The following is a 22,123-nucleotide window of genomic DNA, read 5'->3' on the forward strand; positions in this document are numbered from 1 at the left end:
TGCATATCAACAGAGAGTGAGTTTCGTTTTTTCTTCGTGTTTAATGGGCCCGAAGACAGTGCGCGACATGTGCTTAGGCACACAAAGGGTTAAGGATGTATTTGAACTCTTCACTTGCGTAACTCACCTTTTTTGTGACCATTTGCAATGTTAATGAGCATTTGCGGCCAGAATGGAGAGCACGTTCCAAAAACGCTGCTGTTTCTGTTGGCCAAGTTGCGTGGAAACGCCATTAAATTTTGATTTATGCTTACAACAGGGGCGGCGGAATACTTTGTTAATTTCGCTGCCAGATATTGTGGCTGTTCTTTCTGGTTTCCTGATATTTTGTGTAATCAACGTGCATTGAACTTTCGCACATCCATCGCCTTGTGGTTTGTTTATATCTCGACGGGCCTACGAAATTGAGGCAGGTCGCTCTTTTACGGCCAAATTAGCCTTTCATATCAGGTGGGAAGTATAAACGACATTCACCCACTCGCCGAAAACATTTTCACCTGTGTATCGAACAATTTAATCAGTTATGACCATAGTAAGTTGCTAAAATGTAAGAAAAAAATGTATATTGTTAAAATAATATTTCTTGATCATAATAAAAATTTTTTTGTTATAATAACATATAAAAATATGATATTATAATAAAGAAATATAACGATCATGAAATAACGTCGTTACAAGCTAGAATGTCTTATTAATAAGACATTAATTGGTTAATATTTCAAACTGACATGATATTATACCGCGTAAAATTTCTTTTAAGCTAAATTAGCATATGTTTATACAATCCCTAGCTTATGGAAATTTCTTATCTTAACAAAATGTTTATTTAACTGGCATTTGCTAAACAGATATTTGATATGTTTTGTTTGGGCATACCTTGGTGTATCCACAGACACAAGTGTGTAAAATTTGGTTCCCATATGTCAAGTAATACACCATATTTTAAAGTAATATTGTCTAAACTTCACGCCCTTTTTATGTTTATACTTTGTACCCCTATGTACTCAAACGGTTTGTATGTCATGTTAACGATCTATGTTATGCGAACTTTATTTTAAACAAACTGATTGTTTACAAAACACCGGCTAAAACGCCATTCGATATGTTTCTCGCATTTGCTATTTTCTCAGATTAAAGCCGACAGATGTTTACTTTTCATATCTTGTAAATTAATACTTGGGATTGGGTATTCTTGATATGCAAATTCTCAGCTTATTTATTTAGCTGTTCATGTTTATCGTGAAATTTTGGAATAATTTGATATTAATATATATATTCTTAAAATTAATATTAAAAATAAAAAACTTAATTAAATGAAATTTATTTAAAAATACGTAAATTAACTAAATATTTAACACATTTTATTAAACAGTCTTTTTTCAAGTTTGTACCAATCCTAAAACATATATAATGCCCCATTATTGTTGTAAAAATAAAAAGGGAACTTTTAGATTAAAAGATGTTTAGATTAAGATTAGTTAACAGGGGTATTAAAGTGTATAATTCTAATTGAATTTTTTTCGGTGCATTAGCGGCTTTTTGTTTACTATTTGCTTTAGATACAGCCAGTGCTTTATTTTCCGCACATATATTAAAAAAAAATACATACGAATTTGCATAAAGTTTCACACGCCGGCAAATACCCCTCCCCTCCCCATATTCCCCCCTCCCACAAAAACACTCTCACTCACTTGCAGCAACCCCACTCTCTTACTCTCTCCTCTTCCGCACGCTCACTCAAATATTGCACTTGGCATCGCACTCTCCTCTGGTTGGAGCTCTTTCGAGAGAGAGAGCGGCAACCCCACTCTCGCTCTCTCCCCTGGGGGCCCGCTGCTCGCGTACTCAGAATGGATTTTTGGCTCAGTGTCTCAGTGTGTTTTTGGCCGAGCTCGCGAGCGTTACTCGGAAATATGGTTTAAATGTTCGATTTTTATAACATTTATTCGACGCGTCATTGCCGCGCGCGTTCTCGTAGGACAAAATAGACCGTAAATTAGGGTTTTCAACAGTTCGAACACCTCTTTCGGCCGCTCTCTCCCATTCCGTTGTATCCCCATTCAACGAATTTCGAGACACGGCGGCGAGCAAATTTGATTAGCAGCTATCAAAATTGTATTTTTTGCGGTCCGACGTGTCGGCATTTAATCAGCAATTCATTTCGCTGTTTCCAATAATTGGGCAAAATCTCAAGGCCCCACTCTATTGAAGGTGGTGATCATATAAAAAGCAGTGAAAATAAAAGCCAATCCAAAAACAGTGCCAATGAATGTGTGACAAACGTGTATGCAAATATATTCTGTAAGTTTCCTAAGCGTGGGCATGTAGCCTATAAAATACCATCAATACCCGTGTGAAAACATTCCAATCGGATTTATTTTATAACAGTACTATAAAATCGGTCTCAGTTATAATATCGTGATTTAGAAAACCTACCATTATAATCAAAAAATCTTGAAATATTTTATAGAATTAGAAAATTATTAAAACCTTCCAATTTTTAAAAGAATATAAATACCTGTACAAATAAAAAACACAAAAATGCACAAAAAGGTGTGGTTCTTCAAAAAATAACTATTTATTTGGATAATAAATGCTCGAAGCACCTTGAATTTCGTATAAAACGGTCTTTAAAGATAAGATTATAAAGCTTTTTAAATATTTTTTAGAGTTCTGATATTCAAAAGTACGATTAATGCCATCCACACTCACATTCCCCACACACAGATGTACATCGCACAGCTGTGCTTAATGTTTTCACAGTTGGCTTGGCTTTAGCTTTGGTTTTAGCCTCAGTTTTAGCTCTGGCCCGACTTGGGCTCATTTTTGTTTGAAATCTGTTGACTGGTCTCAATTTTTTGGTCTCGTCTCATTTGATTTCAAGGGCTCCACATTTTGACGCCTGATTGAGTTACAACCGGCGCCCCACCGCTCGTAAATCAATATCTAAGCCCGTTTTGCAGTACAATAGGTAAATGCCAATTACAGGGGAACGTGGGTAAAGTGAACTTGTAAAACAAAGTTTTGAAATGGAAGTCATAGAGGGGGTTTTCAGTGGTCTTGCAGTTCCAATAATAAATAATCATGAGAAGGTAGTAAATCTTTTTAAAAAGATGTGTGTATTTTTCATATGTATATGAAATAACTATAGATTCAGTACGATACTTGGATCTGGAATTTAATATTATTTTTATCGATTAAAAAACGTATAACTGGAGGATGCACTGTACCATTGAATACAGCTTTCGATCCTATCACAATGTTACAATGTCGGCCTCTTTACACTCTGCGTGATCTTAAGTTATGAATTTCCATACCAACATGTTCGAATCATAGATTACGTACGTACACCGTATAATTTAGGAAGGTTTAACCTAAGGATACTTCACTGTACCCATTGAATACTACCATAATATTACATGTTCGGCCTCTTTGCACTCTGCGTGATCTTTAATTATAAATTAAGCGCAACTGCGTGGAAGGCTCCCACAATTAGCGTATGGAAATCATTTGCATGTCGTCGGGCTGGGGACTCGTACTCATATTCACATTCCCATCGCCTCATTTCACTTCCTTCTCAATTCAAAGGTCAAACTCCAGTCAATGCCAGGCCGAGTCTGCTAATTAACGTTGCACTGGCGAGGCGCCACTATAAGTACACTGTAATTGCACTTTGTGTGTTTTAATGACTGTTCGTTCGGCTAAAGACATCAAAACACATCAACGAAAATCAAGAAATCGGCGGCAACTTCAGCTCAACGCTGATGCTAATTTAAATTTTGATTTATTATCACGTTTGCCTGCAGTCTTTTTTCGAAGTCAGGGTCACTTCCCCTTTGTTATTCCTCCTACAAGTACAAAACTCCACTCCCTTCGGTAACTTTGGCTTGCAGTGAGTTTGCTTTTCTGGCGTCCGATAGAAATCAGTAGTAATGGCGTGCAGTGTCCTTCAAAACGACCCAAACAGTATAGGGTGCACTTGGAAAAATAGTGTTGAGTAGTGCCATAAGAAGCTAACATCGGTTAGAAGATAAAAGATTCGCTTAAAAAGTTTCTAAGATTCCGGGACCCACAAAACACAATCATTATAATACAAATTACCATATATTTTGGAAGTTATTTTGTTAGTTTTACCCTAATATAAGACAGGATTATCTACAATTTGCACTATATAAGGTACGGCTAAAGCGTTTTTCTATTAAGTTTCAAAAGTTTGATATATTTTATGTGTTATTCTTAGATCAATAATGATTTCCCCTTATTTTCAAATGTTTGTTTTGTGTATTTTTCCCGTGCATTGTGGGCCGAGGGGGTTGGCTTTTAAATCAGTGCCATTACTGACCTCGCAACCGCTTTTCATAGCTCTCGCCTTTTGGCCGGGCTAAGTGCAGTAAGTCGTTGGTCGGGTTGAATGTTGAATGATGGTGGAATGAAGACCCACATGCAGTGGTTTACAGTGGTTTTTCAGTAGCCAACGAGGAGCCACCCAAGCACCAAGCACCCACAAAACACCAGCTACCAACTACCAACTAGGGACCATCCATAAAACATTCGTGGTCAGTAGACAACGCCTCAATTCGGTTTGTTGGTTTCTGGGCCGCAGACGAAAGTGAATTCTATATACTTAGTGGTTTTCCCTTCTGGTTTCCACTCGCACGCAAGGTTTAAATTGTGTTTCTATTTTATTTTCCGCTCATCAAACGCTACTCATCCGCTGGCTTGAAAAAAGAAAAACAAAACCGGCAAACGATTGTCCATGCATGGCGCACATAATTGGCCCAAACGCCAATCGACAACGCATTGTTTTCGTTTTTGAGGCTAGAGATGTTGGCGTGACGAGTGGTAATCCTTTCGAGGCAAACACCTTGGGGTTTATGGCACTTTCGCGCAAGGTCTTTCAACAGTTATGGGGTGCCGCGTGTAATGGTCCTTTAGTTACTTTCGATTAAAGGTTCTATCTTTATGCTCGAGTAAATCTAGCACTACAGTTTATTCTTTTGTGGGTGTTCGTATATTATCTACAGAAGTTTAATCTCTAGTCTGTATTGATTTTCCATTAACGTTTGATTATATCAAGCTTTTAGACTTTTTTGAGGTTAATTATCTATTCGAAACCCATGAATAAATTGTTACCAACTATTATATTATAATATAAACTGTATATTAATGGTTTTTGCAATCATTTATGTGGTTCTATCGATGGGATATTATTAATGTCACGGTCATATTCATTTTTTAGCCAACGTGTATCAAAATGATAGCTAATTTTAGCAGGATTTTAAAACATCCCATAATTTTTATGCCCCTAAAAATGAGCTATCAAATTAATGATTGATTTTAAACCTCCTTTTCACCCAGTATTCCGTTACAAATTAATGTTCCAGCTTAATCTTAGCTTCACCGGGTATTTAGTTACCGATTAATGTTCGCAGCTGGTCTTCATTTTTGATTTTTGATTGCGATATTATGCAAACTCCGTACAACCCAAGCACTGCCTCCCATCTCTAAAAGATACGTATATGCCCGCAGGCTCATCATTTGGCGCACAATTTGCTCAGCAATTTGTGAGTGCTCGGATACTCGTCGTTATTATATTGGCTTTCATACGGCCGATAGCTCCATCGATTTGCAAATCATCGCGCGATCGTCGAACCCCTCCACTCGAGACCCGCCCAACAAAACGCTTTGCCTCCTATAAATACAGCCCATTATGATTATTATTCCTTTCTTTTATTTTTTCTGCTTCGCTTTATTATTTTCTATACATATTTCTCTATCAAAGCGTTTGCTGGCAACAATGTATTCCCCTTTATGAACTTATCGTTTGTCACTTGGCTCTATCTATCTTTGGTATCTCCTCCATCGGATCCACTCGAGTGGTGGCGACTGGTTTCGGGTGGTTGGGTGTATGGATGTTTGGATGTTTAGATGTCGGTGGTCGGGAATAAATAGAGTTAAAGCCACCAGTGCCATTGAAATTCACAGCACACTACCCGAAGCTCGCTTTGTTTGCAATAAATAAACTAAAAGCAAAACAACGTAGAAAAGAATATTTCATTGGGGAAATAATAAAAGGGAAATAAGTTTTGGTTCCATAAAATAATGGCAGCTAGATTTTTGTCTGGTCTTCTGTTTTATAGAAAACTGAACTAAGAATGGGTTTACAGTAAATAAATAATTTTAATGTCGGAAATAATTATATCAAGATTAGTAAAAAGAATATCAAGAATTAAAGTTATAGTTTTTGTGATTAGGTAAATGAAGAATAAGACCCATTGCTTATTTTTAGGATCATTCCTGCTTGGGGAACAAGTATGATCTCTATTCTCCTCCCTATAAATACCCTCAAACACCTCACCTTCGCAACTTTCGCTTGTAAAAACGTTTCCCTAAGCTCTCCCCACATGTTCTTAGCCTCGGGTGCCAATTATATCGTATTTCTTTGACAGTCTTCTCGTGTTTTGACTGTAAACTCCAGAAATCCAGAGATCTGCTGCCCACACGTCCTTATGGGCCGCATTGTTTGGCTTTCGTTGGTTTATTTTTTCAATTTCCTATGTATACTATGCCAGGCAAAGCGAGCATAAACAAGTAGACCCCCCTCTTGTGCAAACCATAAATTTACATGATCATATATTGGCTTTTGGCGTTGGCTTGGGTCGTCATCAAACTTGTCGTCATCGTCAACTTGTTACGCCCATATTTGGCAACAGATTCAAATCAGCCAGCGACCGTCTCTCGATCATTTTATTTTATTTTACTTTGCTTTATTAACTTTATCGACAGTTTATATCTTGTTTGGACTTGGTCCGTCTGTCTAGAGGCTGGTGGCGTTGTTCTAAGCCTTCGGCACCGAGTATTACTCACTCCCGACCTTTGTTTGGTGTCTGCCTGCGATAAATGGGTTTTATATGAAAATCGTATATAGAAATGTGAGTATTCTACGGTCTTAAGTAATGCCAGGTTCATTGAGCACGATGTGGGCGGTTCTCGGTAATTTACAATGGGATGGCATAGTTATTTACGGATACCTTGGGTATCGCATCTCCATAAACACATTCCATATCCGATAGTTCCTATATTTAGATTTTCCTTGAAAATATCACTGATTTCCACCTAAAGGGGTTCTATTTATGATCTTGTTAATAGGTTTAATTTTTAATAACTACTGCAACTCAATAAAACCATTCCTTATAACATTGATTTGATCATAAAGAAAGTAGTTGATAGATTTCCGCAATAACAGCTATTATTTAAAAGTCATACATCAATGGCAATCGTTTTATGATTAAAGTATACCTATTAGCCATTTAATTACATGAATTTCGTGTGGAATATTAAGTAAACCAACATTGGCTTTATATGGAGTTGTATCCATGGATCGAGGGGTCTATAATGCAGCCACCTGAGAAAAGCTGGGAAATAAATGAAGTCATACCTGAGCACAGAACGTGCAATTATCGAGTTACAAGTGAATTTGTTTTTATTTTTCCGTTTTCCTTCTGCTGATTACGGAGCTTGTGTTCGTGAATACCGCAGAGTGAGCCATGAATTACATAATTGTAGTACGTTTATCTGGTGGACACTGCAACTGCACCCGATATCTGCACTCTGTGGCCTTTGTCTTCAACTCAGAAGGTTGATGAACTTTAATTTCAACAGGCTGCTGCTTAGGAAATCCCCAAGATACGATCTGGCAATGTGTAGCGATCGATATTTGCCAGCTGATTGATTTACTATATGGTTCGTAAGCCAAGTCTCTTTGTTTGCTTTCCGGACAGACGGACTTGCACACGATTTGCATGATCAACCACTTGATAGAGTATGGAGCTTATTAATTTTCATGTTCAACGATTTGTTGTGCTGATGGATTGAGTCTTTGTATGCAAATTTCATACTATAGATAGAATATAATATATGCCGCTTGCTCGTGCCTAAGAGATTTTCCTTGTTTACAATAATATTATTCTTTCCACTTTGCAAAAGTGTCAGTAAGGAGCTTATGTAAGTAAATTGTATAACATTAAATGGGAATTCGAAGTTATACATTGAGGTTTCAGCAAACTGCTGAAGAATTCGTGGAATCTCAAGAACTCGCATATTTTTAAAAATACTTTATCCAGATATAAACCTTTTCAGACTCGCTTTTAGAATAATTTCCCATGCCTCAAGTATGTAAGCCTTTGCCAAGGTGTCAACTGAAGCGTGTGTTTTATTTTTAACAAATAAAGTTTACCTTTCTGTCAACTCTCGGTAAACTGTGCAAATATTGGCTGGGCAAACATTTTTTAATATACTTATTGTTTACGCGTAAGTTCGCTGAAATGCCCAAGGCGTTTTCCCAAACTGTGCAAACAGCGAAAGCCTTCTGAGGTTTGCGATTTCTGAGTTTTGAGTCGACAAATCCATTCCGCTGCCCTCAACATATTCTCATTATTATTTCCCTGTATTGAATTTCAAACGCAGCGCCATCGCCTTCGCATGCACTTGCTTCCGAGATAACAAATTGGAATGGAAATTGAAATTCAATATGTTTGGAAACTGAAAAAGGAAGCAACAAAGGCGAGGGTCAAGCTTTTGTTTGCGGTTTGTGGGTGGTTTTGATGGGTGGTTGGCATATATACAATTCGGTATGTCCAATGGGGTAATGCTGGGAGCTTCTAGCTGCCTTTGTGCACCTGATTTTGCTAATGATTCCGGTGGGTGCGACGCTTGACGTCAGCCTGATTTGCATTCAAACGCACATATATTGCTTAATTTTATTTTGTTTCGGTTTGTTCCAAAGTCACAGACAAGATACTATAGCTTAAAACTTGATATTGAATTGCTTTAGATAAGAAAAACAAGCGATTTATCTGAATTTTGTTTACAATCAAATACATTTTTTAAATGTTAACTTAATTAATCCCATTGACACCAACGTTAATGAGATTAACAGAATAAAGATTGTTTCGAGGCATACAAAGAATTTCATAAAAGAAGATAAATATATGGTAAACGTAAAAGTTATTAAATCTAATTGAACATAACTACGCTACACTTTTAAGAAAATGTGAAGAGTATATACTATCTATGTACAATTTATTGAATAATAATAGATACTGATGCCTAAAATCATTATAAAAATAAAGGTATTCAGATGTCAATCAATAACTTAATTTATTTGTTAATACTTAAAAGAACACTGTAATAAATTTAATAGTATCCATAATTGCTGCAGTCTGTTCTTGTAGTTGCTTAAAATTTACATTAATCAGAAATTTAACACTGAGTTATTCATTTCCTGTTCGGATGCGTCAACGCATTGCTTAATGAGACTTAAGTTTTAAATAATTGCCAACACGAAAATTATCAAAAAAAAGTTGAATGCATTTAAAAACTGCTTGCAATAAAGTTAAGCAAATGTAATCATTTTTGTGTGCTGTGTATTTGCTTGCTTATATATATGTATGTACTTGTGGTTCCGTGTGAAGTAATTCATGTTTTTTCTCTCTTATTTTTTGCAGTTTAATTGTGCAACAACAACAACAGCAAAAACAACAATAGCAGTAGCAGCGGAGTCTCAACAATTGGCACAATTGGCGATAAATCAGCAGAAGAAGAAGAAGTAGGAGAAGCAGTGTGAACTTTTAGCAGACGCAGCGGAAAACAACACAAACAGACGAAAAAAAAGTAATAGCGGTGCATGTAAAAAGGGAAAACGAATAAATCTACGAACAACGAACTGCAAGCGAGAGTGAGATAGCAATAGCTATCTCATTAGCATTTCCAACGCGGGGGAGTAAAAGTGCACTTCTTTCCAAAGTCAGTGAAAGAGAGAGGAGCACGCAGTTGGCATTGGATTTTAAGAGAGAAAGGAATAGTAACTGGAAAGGAGTTCAAGCAGTTCACGTTTCAAATCCAAGAGAAAGGGTTTCAAATAGTTGGAGTGACTTGTAAAATAAGAAAACAATAACGCTTTCATCAGAAAAATTAGAAATGACGAAGCTGAAAAAGGAGTAAATAAAATCAAATGAAGCAGTAGTTACAAAGAGTAATTGGAATTTAAGAGAAAAAGGATAATTGGAATATAAACAAGCAGTGTATCCTTAAGAGAAAGGAGCAAGTGGAATAAAAACAAGCAGTAAATTTAAAGAGAAATTGGAATTTAAGAGAAAACGAGTTACTGGAAATTAAGAGAACAAGAAGTAACTGGAAGTTAAGAGAAAAGGATTCCTAATATATATAAAGAGAAAGAAAGCAGTGCAAATAGTCGGAATAGCAGTATCGACGACGGACATCTCGAGTATCGATTTCGCTATTTTCCCTTGCTATTTTTCGCTATTTTAGTTGGCAACCGTTGACAGTTGGCAGCTGCAGCGGGAGGCGCGCGGGGGCGGGGCCATCAGCATGTGGCCCTAGACAAAAGCAACAACCATAAAAAGCAAAAAACAGAGGGAAAACCAGAGGAGAGGAGTTGGAGAACCACTTGGCATTCAGGCAGCGAAGCATAACCAGGCGGTTGGGTTAAGACCGGAAAAGCGTCGATGAGTTAAGTGCCCCTCACTACCACTCCACTCCAATCTCCACTTTCCACCCTCTTACCCCCTTGACAAAAAAAAACCCCTCCGAAATCCGTCCCGCAATGGATGCATCGCCCCTGTCGCCGGAACAGGCTCCCATCTTGGCCACCGGAAGGTCATTGGACCAGCAGGTGGACGCCAGTTCGCCCAACCACTCGAACTACTCGAATCTCACCAACAGCAGCAGCAGCGGGAGCAGTGCCAGCAGTCCCTCGGCCTGCTCCTCCTCGTCTTCCTCATCCTCGGCGCCCCAGTATAGTGCAGATATCCGTGCGGCCGCACTGCATCCACAGCAGCTTCCGCCGCATCCCCAGCAGCAGAGAGGATCTGCCTCGGGATCCCGCTCAGGGTCGGGTTCGGTTAAAACCTGTGAGCTTGACGTGGGCGAGGAACGCGATACCTTCTCGCCAATCTCCAGTCCAGACTGCAACGGAGCTGCCGCCGTGGATGTCCTGCCCTCCTCCAGTGGCTCTGTGGACAACAAGATATACGAGGGAGGCAGCAAGGTGAAGCCACCTTCTAAAGAGGAGAAACAGCGACAGAACGAGGAGATTGTCTGCATGGAGACCTCGACGGTGTCCACGGAAACTGGCTCCTGGGAGTCCATGTATCCCGCAGCGAACGTTGCTCCGCCGGAGGAACCCGAGGAAACGGAGGAAACCCCTTCGGTTTTCAAGGGCATCAGTGCCAGCTCCCTGCTGCGGGATCTGGAGAAGCGGGATCAGCCGTTGTCCACCTCTGGAACGAGTGCCTGCTTCATAGACGCCTCTTCGCTGAGGGATGAGGATGAGGTGCTGTCCTTTCCCAGCCTAGATGGTCACGCTCAGGAGGAGGAAGTTGGTCAGGAGGTAAACGGTGAGGAGGAGGAGGCCGAACCCTCGCCCACACAGCAGCTGGAGCAGTTTCACAAGTCCTTTGCCCGGTGCAAAGGTGTGAGATCAATACAACAACAGCAGGAGCAGCAAGATCTACCGGATGAGCCCGAGGTGGAGGTGGATCGACCTGCTGCCATGTCGGTGCCCTACAGCTTCCAGCACAATGCCCAGCACTTCAGTGTGCATCCCCTGGGCAGCAGCCCCAAGTTCAGCCACCACCAACAGCAGCAGCATCATCATCCCGATCTCAGCTACACCACGGACTACTCCTCCAGCAGTCCGGCTCCGAGTTTGGTGTGGTCAGAGCAGGGCAGGACTCACCAACAGGGTGGGGGAGCCTCCTCCTCCACGCCCCACAACTCGATGGTGCACATTGAACCCGCGTCGGCGGGCAGCAATAACTCCTCCATTCACAGGGATTACACGCTATCTTCCTCACTCTCGCATCACCGGGATTCGGGTGCTTACTGCAGTGATGCCACGGACTCGCCGCTTCCACTACCGCGCACTCCAAAAAGAAGTTCCAAGTTCGATGAGGCCAATCCCATTGTTTCGGGCGGAGCATCCATCGAGGATTTCCGGGAGAAACAGTGCGAGAGTCCCAGCATCAAGAGACGCACAGACACCTGCCCGATTGTCTCGGGGGGATTCGTGTCCCTGGACTTTGCGCCCACTCGCCCGCTGGCGGATGAGGATGACGAGGAGGACCTCAACGAAGATGCAGAGATAGCCGGTGTGGAGATGCGAGTCAAGACGGGACTGCTGCAGAGGAAGCCCGTGCCGGGCATCGCCTCCTGGGTGGTGGACATGAGTGACTGCCGGCCGGAGAGAAGGAGGAGCACCAGCAGCACCACTTCCAGCTTCCGCGAGCGCTCTGATTCGAACAGTTCGCACAAGAGCGGGTGTGGATTCTATGTTTCATTGGATGACATGGACAGGAAACCGCCCCAGGAGCAGCCAAAGCCCACTGCTGCTGCAGTGGCTCCTCTATCGCAGCTAAGCAAATCATACACGGCACCCAAGTCAGCTGGATTCTTCGTAGACCTTTCCCAGAGTGGCAAGGATGAAGAGCCGGCGCCCAAGGATCAGGAGTTGGCTGAGGCCAAGGAGGAAGCCAAGCCGGAACCCAAAAATATATTCTCTATGTTCATTGATTTTGGGGAGCAAAAGACCCCACGTTCAAATGGGCGAAAGGAACCGTTGAGTCTGGCCCAGAGGCTGTCCAGCTCTCTGAGCTCCTCGGCTTCGCGAAGAGTAGGCGACACCGAGGTGATGAAATCCAGCGCCAGTTCCACGGAGACCCTGATGGCCAAAAGCGCGAACCAAAAGGATATGTCAGCGGGATCTGGGGAGAGTAAGTCCCTGGATTACAGATGCAATTTAGAGCCTCCTTTAACGGTGGCTGCACTACGTCGTCTTTCGCAGCAGCATCGCCAGCAGAGCGATCCCGCCAAGCGTCACAGCTGGGGCAGCAATGGCCAGCCGGAGCAGGCATCCGGATCGGGAGTCGGAACGGCGGGCAACGATTGCAAGCGTTCCATCAGTCTGACTGCCAATGGGGCCACGGATTCGGCGGGAGCGGGTCTAATGAGCATCATTGACAAGCTGCCCATAATATCCAAGGCCTCCTCGCTCTCCATCGATAGCTCTGTCTCGCCCTACGACGACTTCAGTGGCTCCAATCCTGGTCTGAGCAGTTGTTCGGAGGAAGAGCAGCAGGGTCTGGCCCAGGGAAGGATCAAGAAGAGGCGAAGGGATGCTCAGTTGAATGAGACCTATGACAAATCCAGTTTGGCCTCGGTCACGGAGGGCATCCTCTCTAAGGACTTGTCGCCCGCTTCCAATACCGATACGGATGATCTCACCTTCCAGCAGGACGAACAGCTGGCCAAGGAGCAGGCGGAACTGATTGCTGCAGTGCCCCTGCAGCTAAGCACCAGCTCCAACCGCACCAGCAGCGTAATGGAGACCATCATCGAGGCCAAGGAGACGGCCTCGCCGAAGAAGCAGGTTACCTTGAACAATGGACACACCATGGAATCTCTACATGCCACTATTGAAAAGCAAAAGCAACTGCTGGAGACTGTCAACGAGCACGGGGAACAGACGGCGCAGCAGCCCACCCAGATCCCCTCGAGCTTTGTCAAGCTCTCCGATATGGACAAGCCTGTGAAGCACGACCTGCAGTCACCGGATTCGATGAGCAAGAGCGTGGGCAACAACCACAGGAGCTCCCAGCTGGGTCAGCGACTGTACAGGGACGAGAACCGGGCGCGTCCGCACTCCTGGGCCATGACCCGATCCACAGGGAATACGCTGCAGAACTTCACCAACTCGGTGGACAACATAAGAAGTCTGTCCCGGCTGTTTCCCAACTTCTCCAAGGAGTTCTCCAATTCGCTGCCCAATGGGATGACCCTGGAGCAGGTTCAGGGCCAGCAGGTGGACTATATCCAAACGGATCTCAGTGCGGACTCTAGTCTGGCCTCCAGCTTCAGCAGATCGGGCATGGATGAATCCTCGCTGAGCTGCAGGCAGCCCAGGCGATTAGGTGAGGATTTGCTCAAGATGTTCCTGCAGGAGATTGCCACCGACATGCTGGTGGAGGTGCACGGTCGTCGCATACGCGCCCACAAATGCATCCTGCGCTCCCGCTGTCAGTACTTTGCCGCCATGCTGGCGGGTCATGGGTCACAGAGTGTGGTCTCCCTGCAGGGCTACTCCTACGCAGCCGTGCATTTCGCTCTCTGTCACATCTACTCGGGTGCCTCGCATCCACCGGATGGCATTAGTCTAATGGAACTGGCCGCTCTGGCGGATCTACTGGGACTAGAGGGTCTGAAGGAGGTTACCTCGCATGCTCTGAAGACGAACTACTGCCACAACTTCCATAAGCCGTGCTCCGGATGCACCGATGGCATCCTGCAGGTGCTGCCCGTGGCCCTGAACCATGCGCTGGATGATCTGTACAGGAAGTGCCTGCGCTGGACGTGCCGCCACTACCTGAAGGTGTGGCCCACCAGGCAGTTTGCCCAGCTGCCCCCGGATATACTTGGCCGATGTCGCCAGCAGATTGTGGCTTATTTGGTGAGTATTTGTGAGGGGTTATTTATTGTAGCAATTTGTTAACCTTTTTTCCTTTATCGTCTCTAGACCTCGGAGACGGTGCTGGACACGGTGCTCGACTGCGACCACCTGCTGGCCCAATTGTCTGCCTATCGCTGGGGCCACGTCTGCGAGCAGCTGGTGCGCGAGATCCTGGAGGCAGCCTACGCCTATGTGGGTGATCACTTTGCCAGTTTGATCGCCAGCGATTCCTTCCTTTCGCTGGGCCACGACCGCAGCAGGCACATTCCGCGCCTGGAGACGCTGCTCCTGCACACGGCTGCTGAACTGACGCCGGAACAGGCCTGTCGCAGCTACCAGCGGGTAACCCGATTGAACACCGTGCTGCAGGCAAAGGTCATCCATATGCCGGCCAGCCTGGGCCAATCGGAGCTGGCTAGGGAGCTGCAGGGTCTGCAGGAGGAGCAATTGGATTGGCAGCCGGAGTACATTCGACTTGTGGGAGCCCTCGTCTATGCCGTCGAGCAGTGCCTCATCCGGCAATGCTCACGGGCCATGCGCGTCACCGCCTGGCAACGCATGGATCTGGAGCTGCGAAAGAAGATACAGACGCTGGCCCGTCTCACCGAACCGCTGGACATGAAGCGGCAGAATGGCAAGCCGGTGAGCAAGGCCTTCTCCTTTGGCGGCAGCACACGTAGCCAGGATCTCGTGCAGATCAAGTTGGCCATCCAGGCGCAGACGAAGCGAGCCCATGCCCAGGAGACCTTATTGTACAAGGCCACCCAGACGCAGGATGCAACTGGTGGAGTGGGTCATGTCCAGACAGCCGAGAGGGGAGTCCAGGCCAATCATGAGTCCCGGGAGGGAGGCAGTAAGTTTTGCATTTCCAGTACTTTACACTCAATTTTTAACCATACATTTTGTTCCCAAGGCAAACTGCTCAAGAGCAACTCCCGTGCATACGTTCCACATCGCGCCAGCTCCCAGGTGGCTTCGGAGCGCAACAGCTTGAATCTCCATCGACGCACACAGTCGGAGGCTCCGCCGGTAACCCACAAGAAACCGGCTACAGCTGCACAGGCTGCTTTCACAGGTGAACCCAAGACTGCCCAAGGAAAACCTACCGCGGTGACGGCCAAACTGGGTGAAGTTCGTCCTCGCTACTTGGAACCGCGCAAGCCAAGGGCTGCGGCTCCATCCGCCACAAACGGCCATGGTAGCGGACCCGTGCGCAGTGCCACCAGCTCGAGCATTCCCGCCAGTGGAGGCAGGAAGGCGCCGGCCAAAAACCTGCACATCTCTTCCAGCGACAGCTCACGGAACTCGAGTCCGGCGGCGCGCAGAGTGCAGAATGGCACGCGGCTGGGCAACAAGTCGAGCAATCTCTCCATGGACAGCCTGGCATCGCCGGCTCGGCGGGCTAAGAGCAGCTCTCGCGGACCACAGGATCGATACTCGTCCGACCAGAACTCGCTGGCGGAGAGCATGAAGAGCTCTGTGATCACAAACAAAACGATCTCACACGAGTCGCTCTCGGGCAGCTCGAAACTGGCCAGAATCCAGCAGCTTAACGGCCATGGCAAAGGAACTTCACCCGGAAAGGTCAAGGCAACGCAGCGGAGCTCCACTGTGGGCAACAAGTCGACGCGTCAGCTGAAGCAACAGCACAATGCGATGGCCTCCAATGGATCCAGTCCCAGTTCGGTGCACACAACCAAGTCGGCAGCCAGTCGCCTGTCTTCCGTGAGCAGTACACTTTCCACGCGGGAGCTGTTTAAGCAGCGCTCCATTTCAGTGCCAGCGGGTGGGACAGATGGAGCGCCAAGCAAAGGACGCCACAGCTTCCTTTCGGCCAAGTCCCGAGAGATTCTGGCCAAGCGGGCGGAGAAGAACAAGCTACAGCAGCAGCAACAGCAGCAGCATAAGCAAACCGAAGCTCCGGTCGAGGAGCGTGGATCGGTCCAACTGCGTTCCTCCGCCGGCCCCCTGCGCTCCTCCTCACATTCCGCGGTGTCCAGCATGCTGCAGCAGCACAATCTGCGCAACAGCTTGCCCTCCAGCATTCCCACCCGACGTCCCAACACGCTGCATCTGAAGAAAACCACTGCGTTGACCAATGGAGTGGGTGGCCCCACTAAAACGGGCACCAATGGCCTGTCGAATGGAAGCTACAAGTCGGCCCAGGCGGTCAAACAGAAGCTGGACCTGCTCATCGATGCCCAACTGGAGAGTGGGCTGCCCAGGGAGCGTGTGGAGTCCAAGCTGGAACGATCCAGCACCTTCTGCAAGGACAGTGCCGATCTGGACATAAGCGAATTGCAGATTGTGGAGTAATCAAGTGAAGAAGCAGGAGCAGCAGCATCAACATGGGGTGGGTATATCGATGGAGCAACCATGAGTAACCATGTCTAATCAGTCATCTTTACAGGTCGTATCAAATACGGCCCTCGAGCGGATGCCAACCCGAATCCAGAACCGTACACGTCCCATAAGGCAACACTAGTCAATAATCTAGCATGCAGCTGCCGTTGCAGTTGGCGCATGAAACCATTATACAATAACGATAATAACGAGATGATGTTACTACCAGCAGACAACTAGCGCGATAATTAAATACGTTACATACCGGACAGCCGAAACCCAAACAAAGGAAACAAGTTATTGCCGTTTAACCTAACCCACTCCGAGTTAAAATTATATTAGCCTAGCAATGGATTGTGTGCAAAGCGGATAGGCCTGAAAAAAAAGAAAACTGAAAATGAAAACAAGTATTTGGTGATATTATTTAGAGTGCGCTTTATGTTTACGTTAAATGCTAAGCGACAAGTGCTTATAACCCGAACTCCCTACTCAAAGTACTATCCAGCGGATGCTCTACTATATGCTTTATGCGCTTTGCAGCCTGCATTTAAGGTCTTTTTCTCAATCTCTCTATCCCGCTTTATTGTCAAAGCCCGCCCAATATAACCTTATATATATATTATATATGCAAGTCTGTATATATACGAGAAAGGATTGAAAAACCATCTCTAGAATATTTTAAGCTTGATCTTTTTTATACTGTTGTTTATTTAACTCGTACTCTTAACAATGGCGCATTACTTCAGCAAGGCAACCGAGGAAACGTCTTTAACATATTATTTTAAAAAATTAATTTATACATTTTAATTATTTGGTAAATGTAGAACGAGCGAAAGTGAATTTTTGTAAGCAACGGCATTGATATATTGATATGAAGTGCAAGAGAAATAAATGTGTGTATTTATTAAAAGTTACCATATAAGAGTGGACTTTTATTTGAATTGGTCTTGGGAATTGAAACAAGAGGTCAAAAATGATTATGAATTAAAAAGGCTTTCAAAAACAATATAAATTTATTAAATGCATTTGCTAAATGACATTCCACAATAAAATGGCCTAAGGTCTCATACCAAATACTTTCTAAAGTTAGTGTTTGTATTCTGAATTATTGCTAGTGCTATGATTTATTTACTACAATTAAAGTATCATACAAAGCGTGTATCGCATTCATTCAGACTCCACACAGATGCTAATTACAACCGAAACTGGGACTATAGTATCGCTTACTGCTTACTCAGTCGTATATTCCTAGGTAATATACGGACAGTACAGCGTGTGAATGAGGGCTAAAATCTAGACTAAGCTTAAGTGGGCGGTGGCGTTGCCACACAAAGGCTAGGACTTCATGGTGAGCACCCAGTCGTTGAACACATTCCGGCAGTGGATGACCACGCACTCGTTGCTGCAGTACTCGTCCTCCCAGTCCGGATTGATGATGGCCGGCTTGTTGCACTGCTCCCGGGTACACTTCTGCACGGTGGCCGCCTCGGTGAGGAGTTGTATTTGCTCCGGAGCAGGCTGCGCTGGCTCCTCGACAGCCTCCACTTTGGGTGTGTCCAGGGGCGGCGGCACAACGATCGACTGTGGGGGAGCAACAGCTGGTGGTGCTGTTTCCAGCTCCGACGTGGCCTCCGATTCGGACAGCTGATGACGGTAGTCCCGCATCAGACGCACATAGTCACGCTTCTCCTGCTCATGCCGCAGACTGTAGACGGTCTTTTGCGTCTCGTCCAGGGAGTCCCACATGGTCTGGACGATCACCTGCATCTTCTCCAGCGAGCAGGCGGGATTCTGCTGCTTGATGGCCGTCACGGTGTCGCGGAAGAACAGGGCAAAGGGCGCTAGCGGTTTGGGTGGTGCTTGCGGTTGGAGCTGCTGCTGCTGTTGCTGCTGCTGTGGCTGAGCCACTAGGCTCTGTCCTCCAACTATTCCACCTCCACCGCTACCATATGTGTCGCAATCCTCCTCGTCATCGTCATCGTTCAACATGGACTGATCCAGGCTAAGCATTCTCCGCGACTGCAAAAAAGAGAGACAAAGGGCACACGGTTATTTCCATGATTTATTGCTCGAATCCCAGCGTGAGCTCACTAGAAACTTCTTCATCCCAATCACAGAGTGAGCAACTAAACTATAATGTACAAATCGCTCACCCAAGCCCAGTTCAGTTGGGTGCGGAAGAGGGGAGGAGAGGAGTCGAGAAGGGGTGGGGGTGGGCCTGGGTGAGGGGACGGTGTGTGCGTGCTTGCGTGTGTGTAGCCTGCGCTGCTGATTGTGCGACTGTGTGTGCGTGCTGTTTGCTGATAAGAAGCTGACGCGGCGTTTGGGGCCGTTCGCCCAGGCGATAACCCACGGATGGGGGAGGGGGTATGGGAGATATGGTCGGGGAGCTCCTCCAGCTGGTCGCCAGCACACAATAACAACAACTACAACAGCGACCGAGTGAGCCCGATTCCGATCTCTCTCGCTCATTATAAAACCATTACGGCCATCGATGCGCGGCAATTAAGGCGGGCGGCCGGCTGTGGGCTATGTCGCCAATCCAAAGCGAAGTACAGACAGTCCAGTTGGTCGCTCTGCTCCTCCGAATTGGACTGGGATTGGTTATGGGACTCCTCCACTTACTGCTTGGCTGGGGCTCGGACTCTCCGACGGTGTGTCGTTCAGCTCGAACACGTCGCCGAACGAGGGCGTGTGGAACTGATTCATGGCGACCGTGCCTCCTGCAATTCTTATCCCAGGCTTATTTACAAAAAAATTAAACAATTTCAGGCGTTTTTATTATCGTGTGAGATTAGTGTGACCGCAGGCGGGTATGGGCTAAATGGTAGCCAAGGGCGCTTTCCAACACTGTTTTGGTTTAGCCACTGGAACCAGTTCGAAATAGGTGCTCACAATTAAAAGTTTTGTTTATTTGTTTATAGCTAAAATTATTTATAAACAAAGTGTTTGAGTTTTAGTTTTTTAAATTTATTATTTTACTTTGGTATTGCATACAAGCTGCAGGTGCTTTCAAATTTGTGTTTATTTTAATAAGAGACAAACATATTTTCAGGTATGGTTATTTCTTGAAAATACATTGTTTTACTCTTTTTTCCTTTTGATATTTAAAATATTCACTTGTTTTATTGCTTTTTAGCTTCTAATCCAAAAAGAACAATTTTGGTTCCGGTTCTGTGCCGGTTCCGGTTCAGTGCCGGATCCGCTTTTGAAGTACAGTTGTAATCAAACTTTTTGTAGGCCCACTTGTGCAAAACTCATAGTTTTTATAAATTTTAGTTCAAATGCCTACAACTTAGCATAAAATTTGTTGTTTTTAGCCTTAAAGCGCAATATTGACACATGATAAGGTCAAAAATGGCATGGAGCAACAACGTTCGCTTGTTTTTAAAGATCTCTACGCAGCGTTGTCAGCTCTTGAGTGTGGGCTCCAAATCCGAGGCACCCGGAGGTCAGAAACCAGGAATCTTCGAGTCCGACGTCCTGGCGAGTACCTCAAACGGCCGGCACATGGAGTGCCTGTTCGCCAAATGGATAAAGGACAATAGCTCTATTCATGGAGTAGGTCAAGTGTGATATCTATGGTCAAACACATTCTTAACTGTGATATTCCCAGACCTGGCAGCATTTCTTCAAGGAGCTGGTAAAGGAACAAGTAGACACCGCGATGACCGCTCCCAAGCTATACCATCCCAACCCCAACGATCCCAATCTTCATGGTAAAACTGATTCGTATGAAAATCTTGCAAGACACATTCACGCTTCTTCGCATTCCAAACAAGAAATGAGCTTTCAGGAGAAGGCCAATAATAGTCTGAGCAATGTCGGATCCATGGATAACCGTTCAGATAAGGAAATTACTTTTTTTTTTACCTTTCTTACAGGATACTCTTTTGTTCTCGACTTAAATATAATGGAAACTAATTTTAGATTAAGGGAAAAATAACATATTTCACATTAAAATTAAATGTTTCCTTACAAATTAATAAAATATGTATAATATAATTGCAGGTGAATTTTTCAGTGCCTGTGACGAGCCCAACAATCTCCCCACCGGTAGTGAAGGATCCGTCAAGCACTTCGCAGTCGGACTTGAATACTTGTGTGGTTCGTCCTCAAAAAGAGGACATGGAAGTTCTTTCACTTTCAACGGAGATCAGGACATCTGGAATATACGACCATACGAAAATTGGCAGAAAAATTCCCTGCTTCGTTTTAACGGCAAAGGGAGTGGCAGATCCGTTTTCCAAAAATATGACTAGGAGAATGTCCCAGAAGAAGCCACCAAAACAACCCGAACAATCATCATTAACGGCGGAAAGGAATTCGATGGCTTCAAAAATATCCAAAAATCGTCGCAACAAATTTCAAAAGAAATACAGTTCCTTTGAAACATTTCTAAAATATTGGAAGCAATCTTCCAAAAGGGAAAAGCTTAAACGACATAATGGTCCAGTAATGGTTGTAAAAAAACGCTCGATTGGAAATTCCAAGCCAAATAATACCATGTGCTTCAAAAGCTATTACGAAAAGAGGCCTAATCAAAGAAAAGGAAAGGTTCTTAAAACCATAAATAATCAGGAAATTAAAGTGCCTTCGAAACCGAAAAAGGATAAGCCAAAGGATCGGCCAGAAGTAAACCCTATGGAATTTATTAAAATTCCAATAAATGCTTCTCAAGTAGAGGATAAGGATAAAGATGTGAATGCAAAGGATAACGCTTCAAAGGCCATTAAAACAGCCAAAAAGTCAACATTGGTTTCAGAGAAGAGCAGAAACACACGTATTCCAAAAAATAAAAGTGACACATATGAGACCCTTGAAGAACTAATCGATGATATCGATGACAGCACCTTAAATGAGGATTCAACTGATTCAATTCAACCAGAAAGAGTCAATTTCGTAGAAAGTGCTTCAAAAAAGAAGCCTGTAGAATACAAAACCTCTCTTAGGGTTTTTAAGCCAAAGGAAAATGTTAAGCCAAAAACTGATAACCAAAGTTTAGATCTCAAGCAAAAATCAGCTTTAAAGTCGAAGAAACCAAACTCAAATAAACCGATACCTGAAACATTCAGACCTTTGAGGGTTTTCAATGCCGAACAGAAAGTCGTCCCTGAAGATAAATCGTGGATATATTGGGATGAGTTAACAGTGAAAAGCCTGCGAAAACCGACTCCAGATAAGGAGATAAGCACCTCGAATACAGCAAGTTCAAAGAACTCCAAGGACCTTAAATAAATTATCTCCAAGATAGTT

General features: G+C 44.4%; 4 protein-coding genes across 6 annotated transcripts in view; 3 read left to right on the forward strand and 1 right to left on the reverse strand.

Moving 5' to 3' along the window:
• Positions 1–17,789, forward strand: part of LOC108012939 (serine-rich adhesin for platelets) — a 28,116-nt gene extending 10,327 nt beyond the window's left edge. Inside the window, exons 1-5 of one of the 2 annotated variants that reach the window (XM_017078475.4) lie at positions 1,903–2,301; positions 9,507–14,524; positions 14,591–15,377; positions 15,438–16,877; positions 16,935–17,789. In XM_017078475.4, the coding sequence (XP_016933964.2) occupies positions 10,625–14,524; positions 14,591–15,377; positions 15,438–16,840 (6,090 nt within the window). In that variant the 5' untranslated portion in view covers positions 1,903–2,301; positions 9,507–10,624 and the 3' untranslated portion in view covers positions 16,841–16,877; positions 16,935–17,789. Of the gene's footprint in view, positions 1–1,902; positions 2,302–9,506; positions 14,525–14,590; positions 15,378–15,437; positions 16,878–16,934 lie in introns of those variants that run through there. The other variant, XM_017078476.4, reaches the window with a different exon arrangement.
• A 72-nt stretch (positions 17,790–17,861) lies between these two features.
• LOC108012940 (TOX high mobility group box family member 4) lies at positions 17,862–19,683 on the reverse strand. Of its 2 annotated transcripts, none has more exons than XM_017078477.4 (2): positions 19,493–19,683; positions 17,862–18,886 (listed from the first exon to the last, which is right to left on the reverse strand). In XM_017078477.4, exons 1-2 carry the CDS (start codon positions 19,574–19,576, stop codon positions 18,203–18,205), a joined length of 768 nt encoding a protein of 255 aa, XP_016933966.2. In that variant the 5' UTR covers positions 19,577–19,683; the 3' UTR covers positions 17,862–18,202. The 2 variants fall into 2 exon arrangements, with proteins under 2 accessions (XP_016933966.2, XP_016933967.2); XM_017078478.4 differs by lacking the exon at positions 19,493–19,683 and adding an exon at positions 18,959–19,106.
• A 389-nt stretch (positions 19,684–20,072) lies between these two features.
• On the forward strand, positions 20,073–20,813 carry LOC108012824 (uncharacterized). The gene is made up of 3 exons (XM_070996620.1): positions 20,073–20,428; positions 20,484–20,586; positions 20,650–20,813. Exons 1-3 carry the CDS (start codon positions 20,210–20,212, stop codon positions 20,811–20,813), a joined length of 486 nt encoding a protein of 161 aa, XP_070852721.1. The 5' UTR covers positions 20,073–20,209.
• A 47-nt stretch (positions 20,814–20,860) lies between these two features.
• On the forward strand, positions 20,861–22,105 carry LOC136116950 (neurofilament heavy polypeptide). Its single transcript, XM_065864807.2, has one exon. The coding sequence runs from the start codon at positions 20,996–20,998 to the stop codon at positions 22,103–22,105; it is 1,110 nt and encodes a 369-aa protein (XP_065720879.2). The 5' UTR covers positions 20,861–20,995.
• Positions 22,106–22,123: the final 18 nt, after the last annotated feature.

Source organism: Drosophila suzukii, chromosome 3, assembly GCF_043229965.1.
Source record: "Drosophila suzukii chromosome 3, CBGP_Dsuzu_IsoJpt1.0, whole genome shotgun sequence".
In the NCBI taxonomy this organism is placed as follows: Eukaryota; Metazoa; Arthropoda; class Insecta; order Diptera; family Drosophilidae; genus Drosophila; species Drosophila suzukii.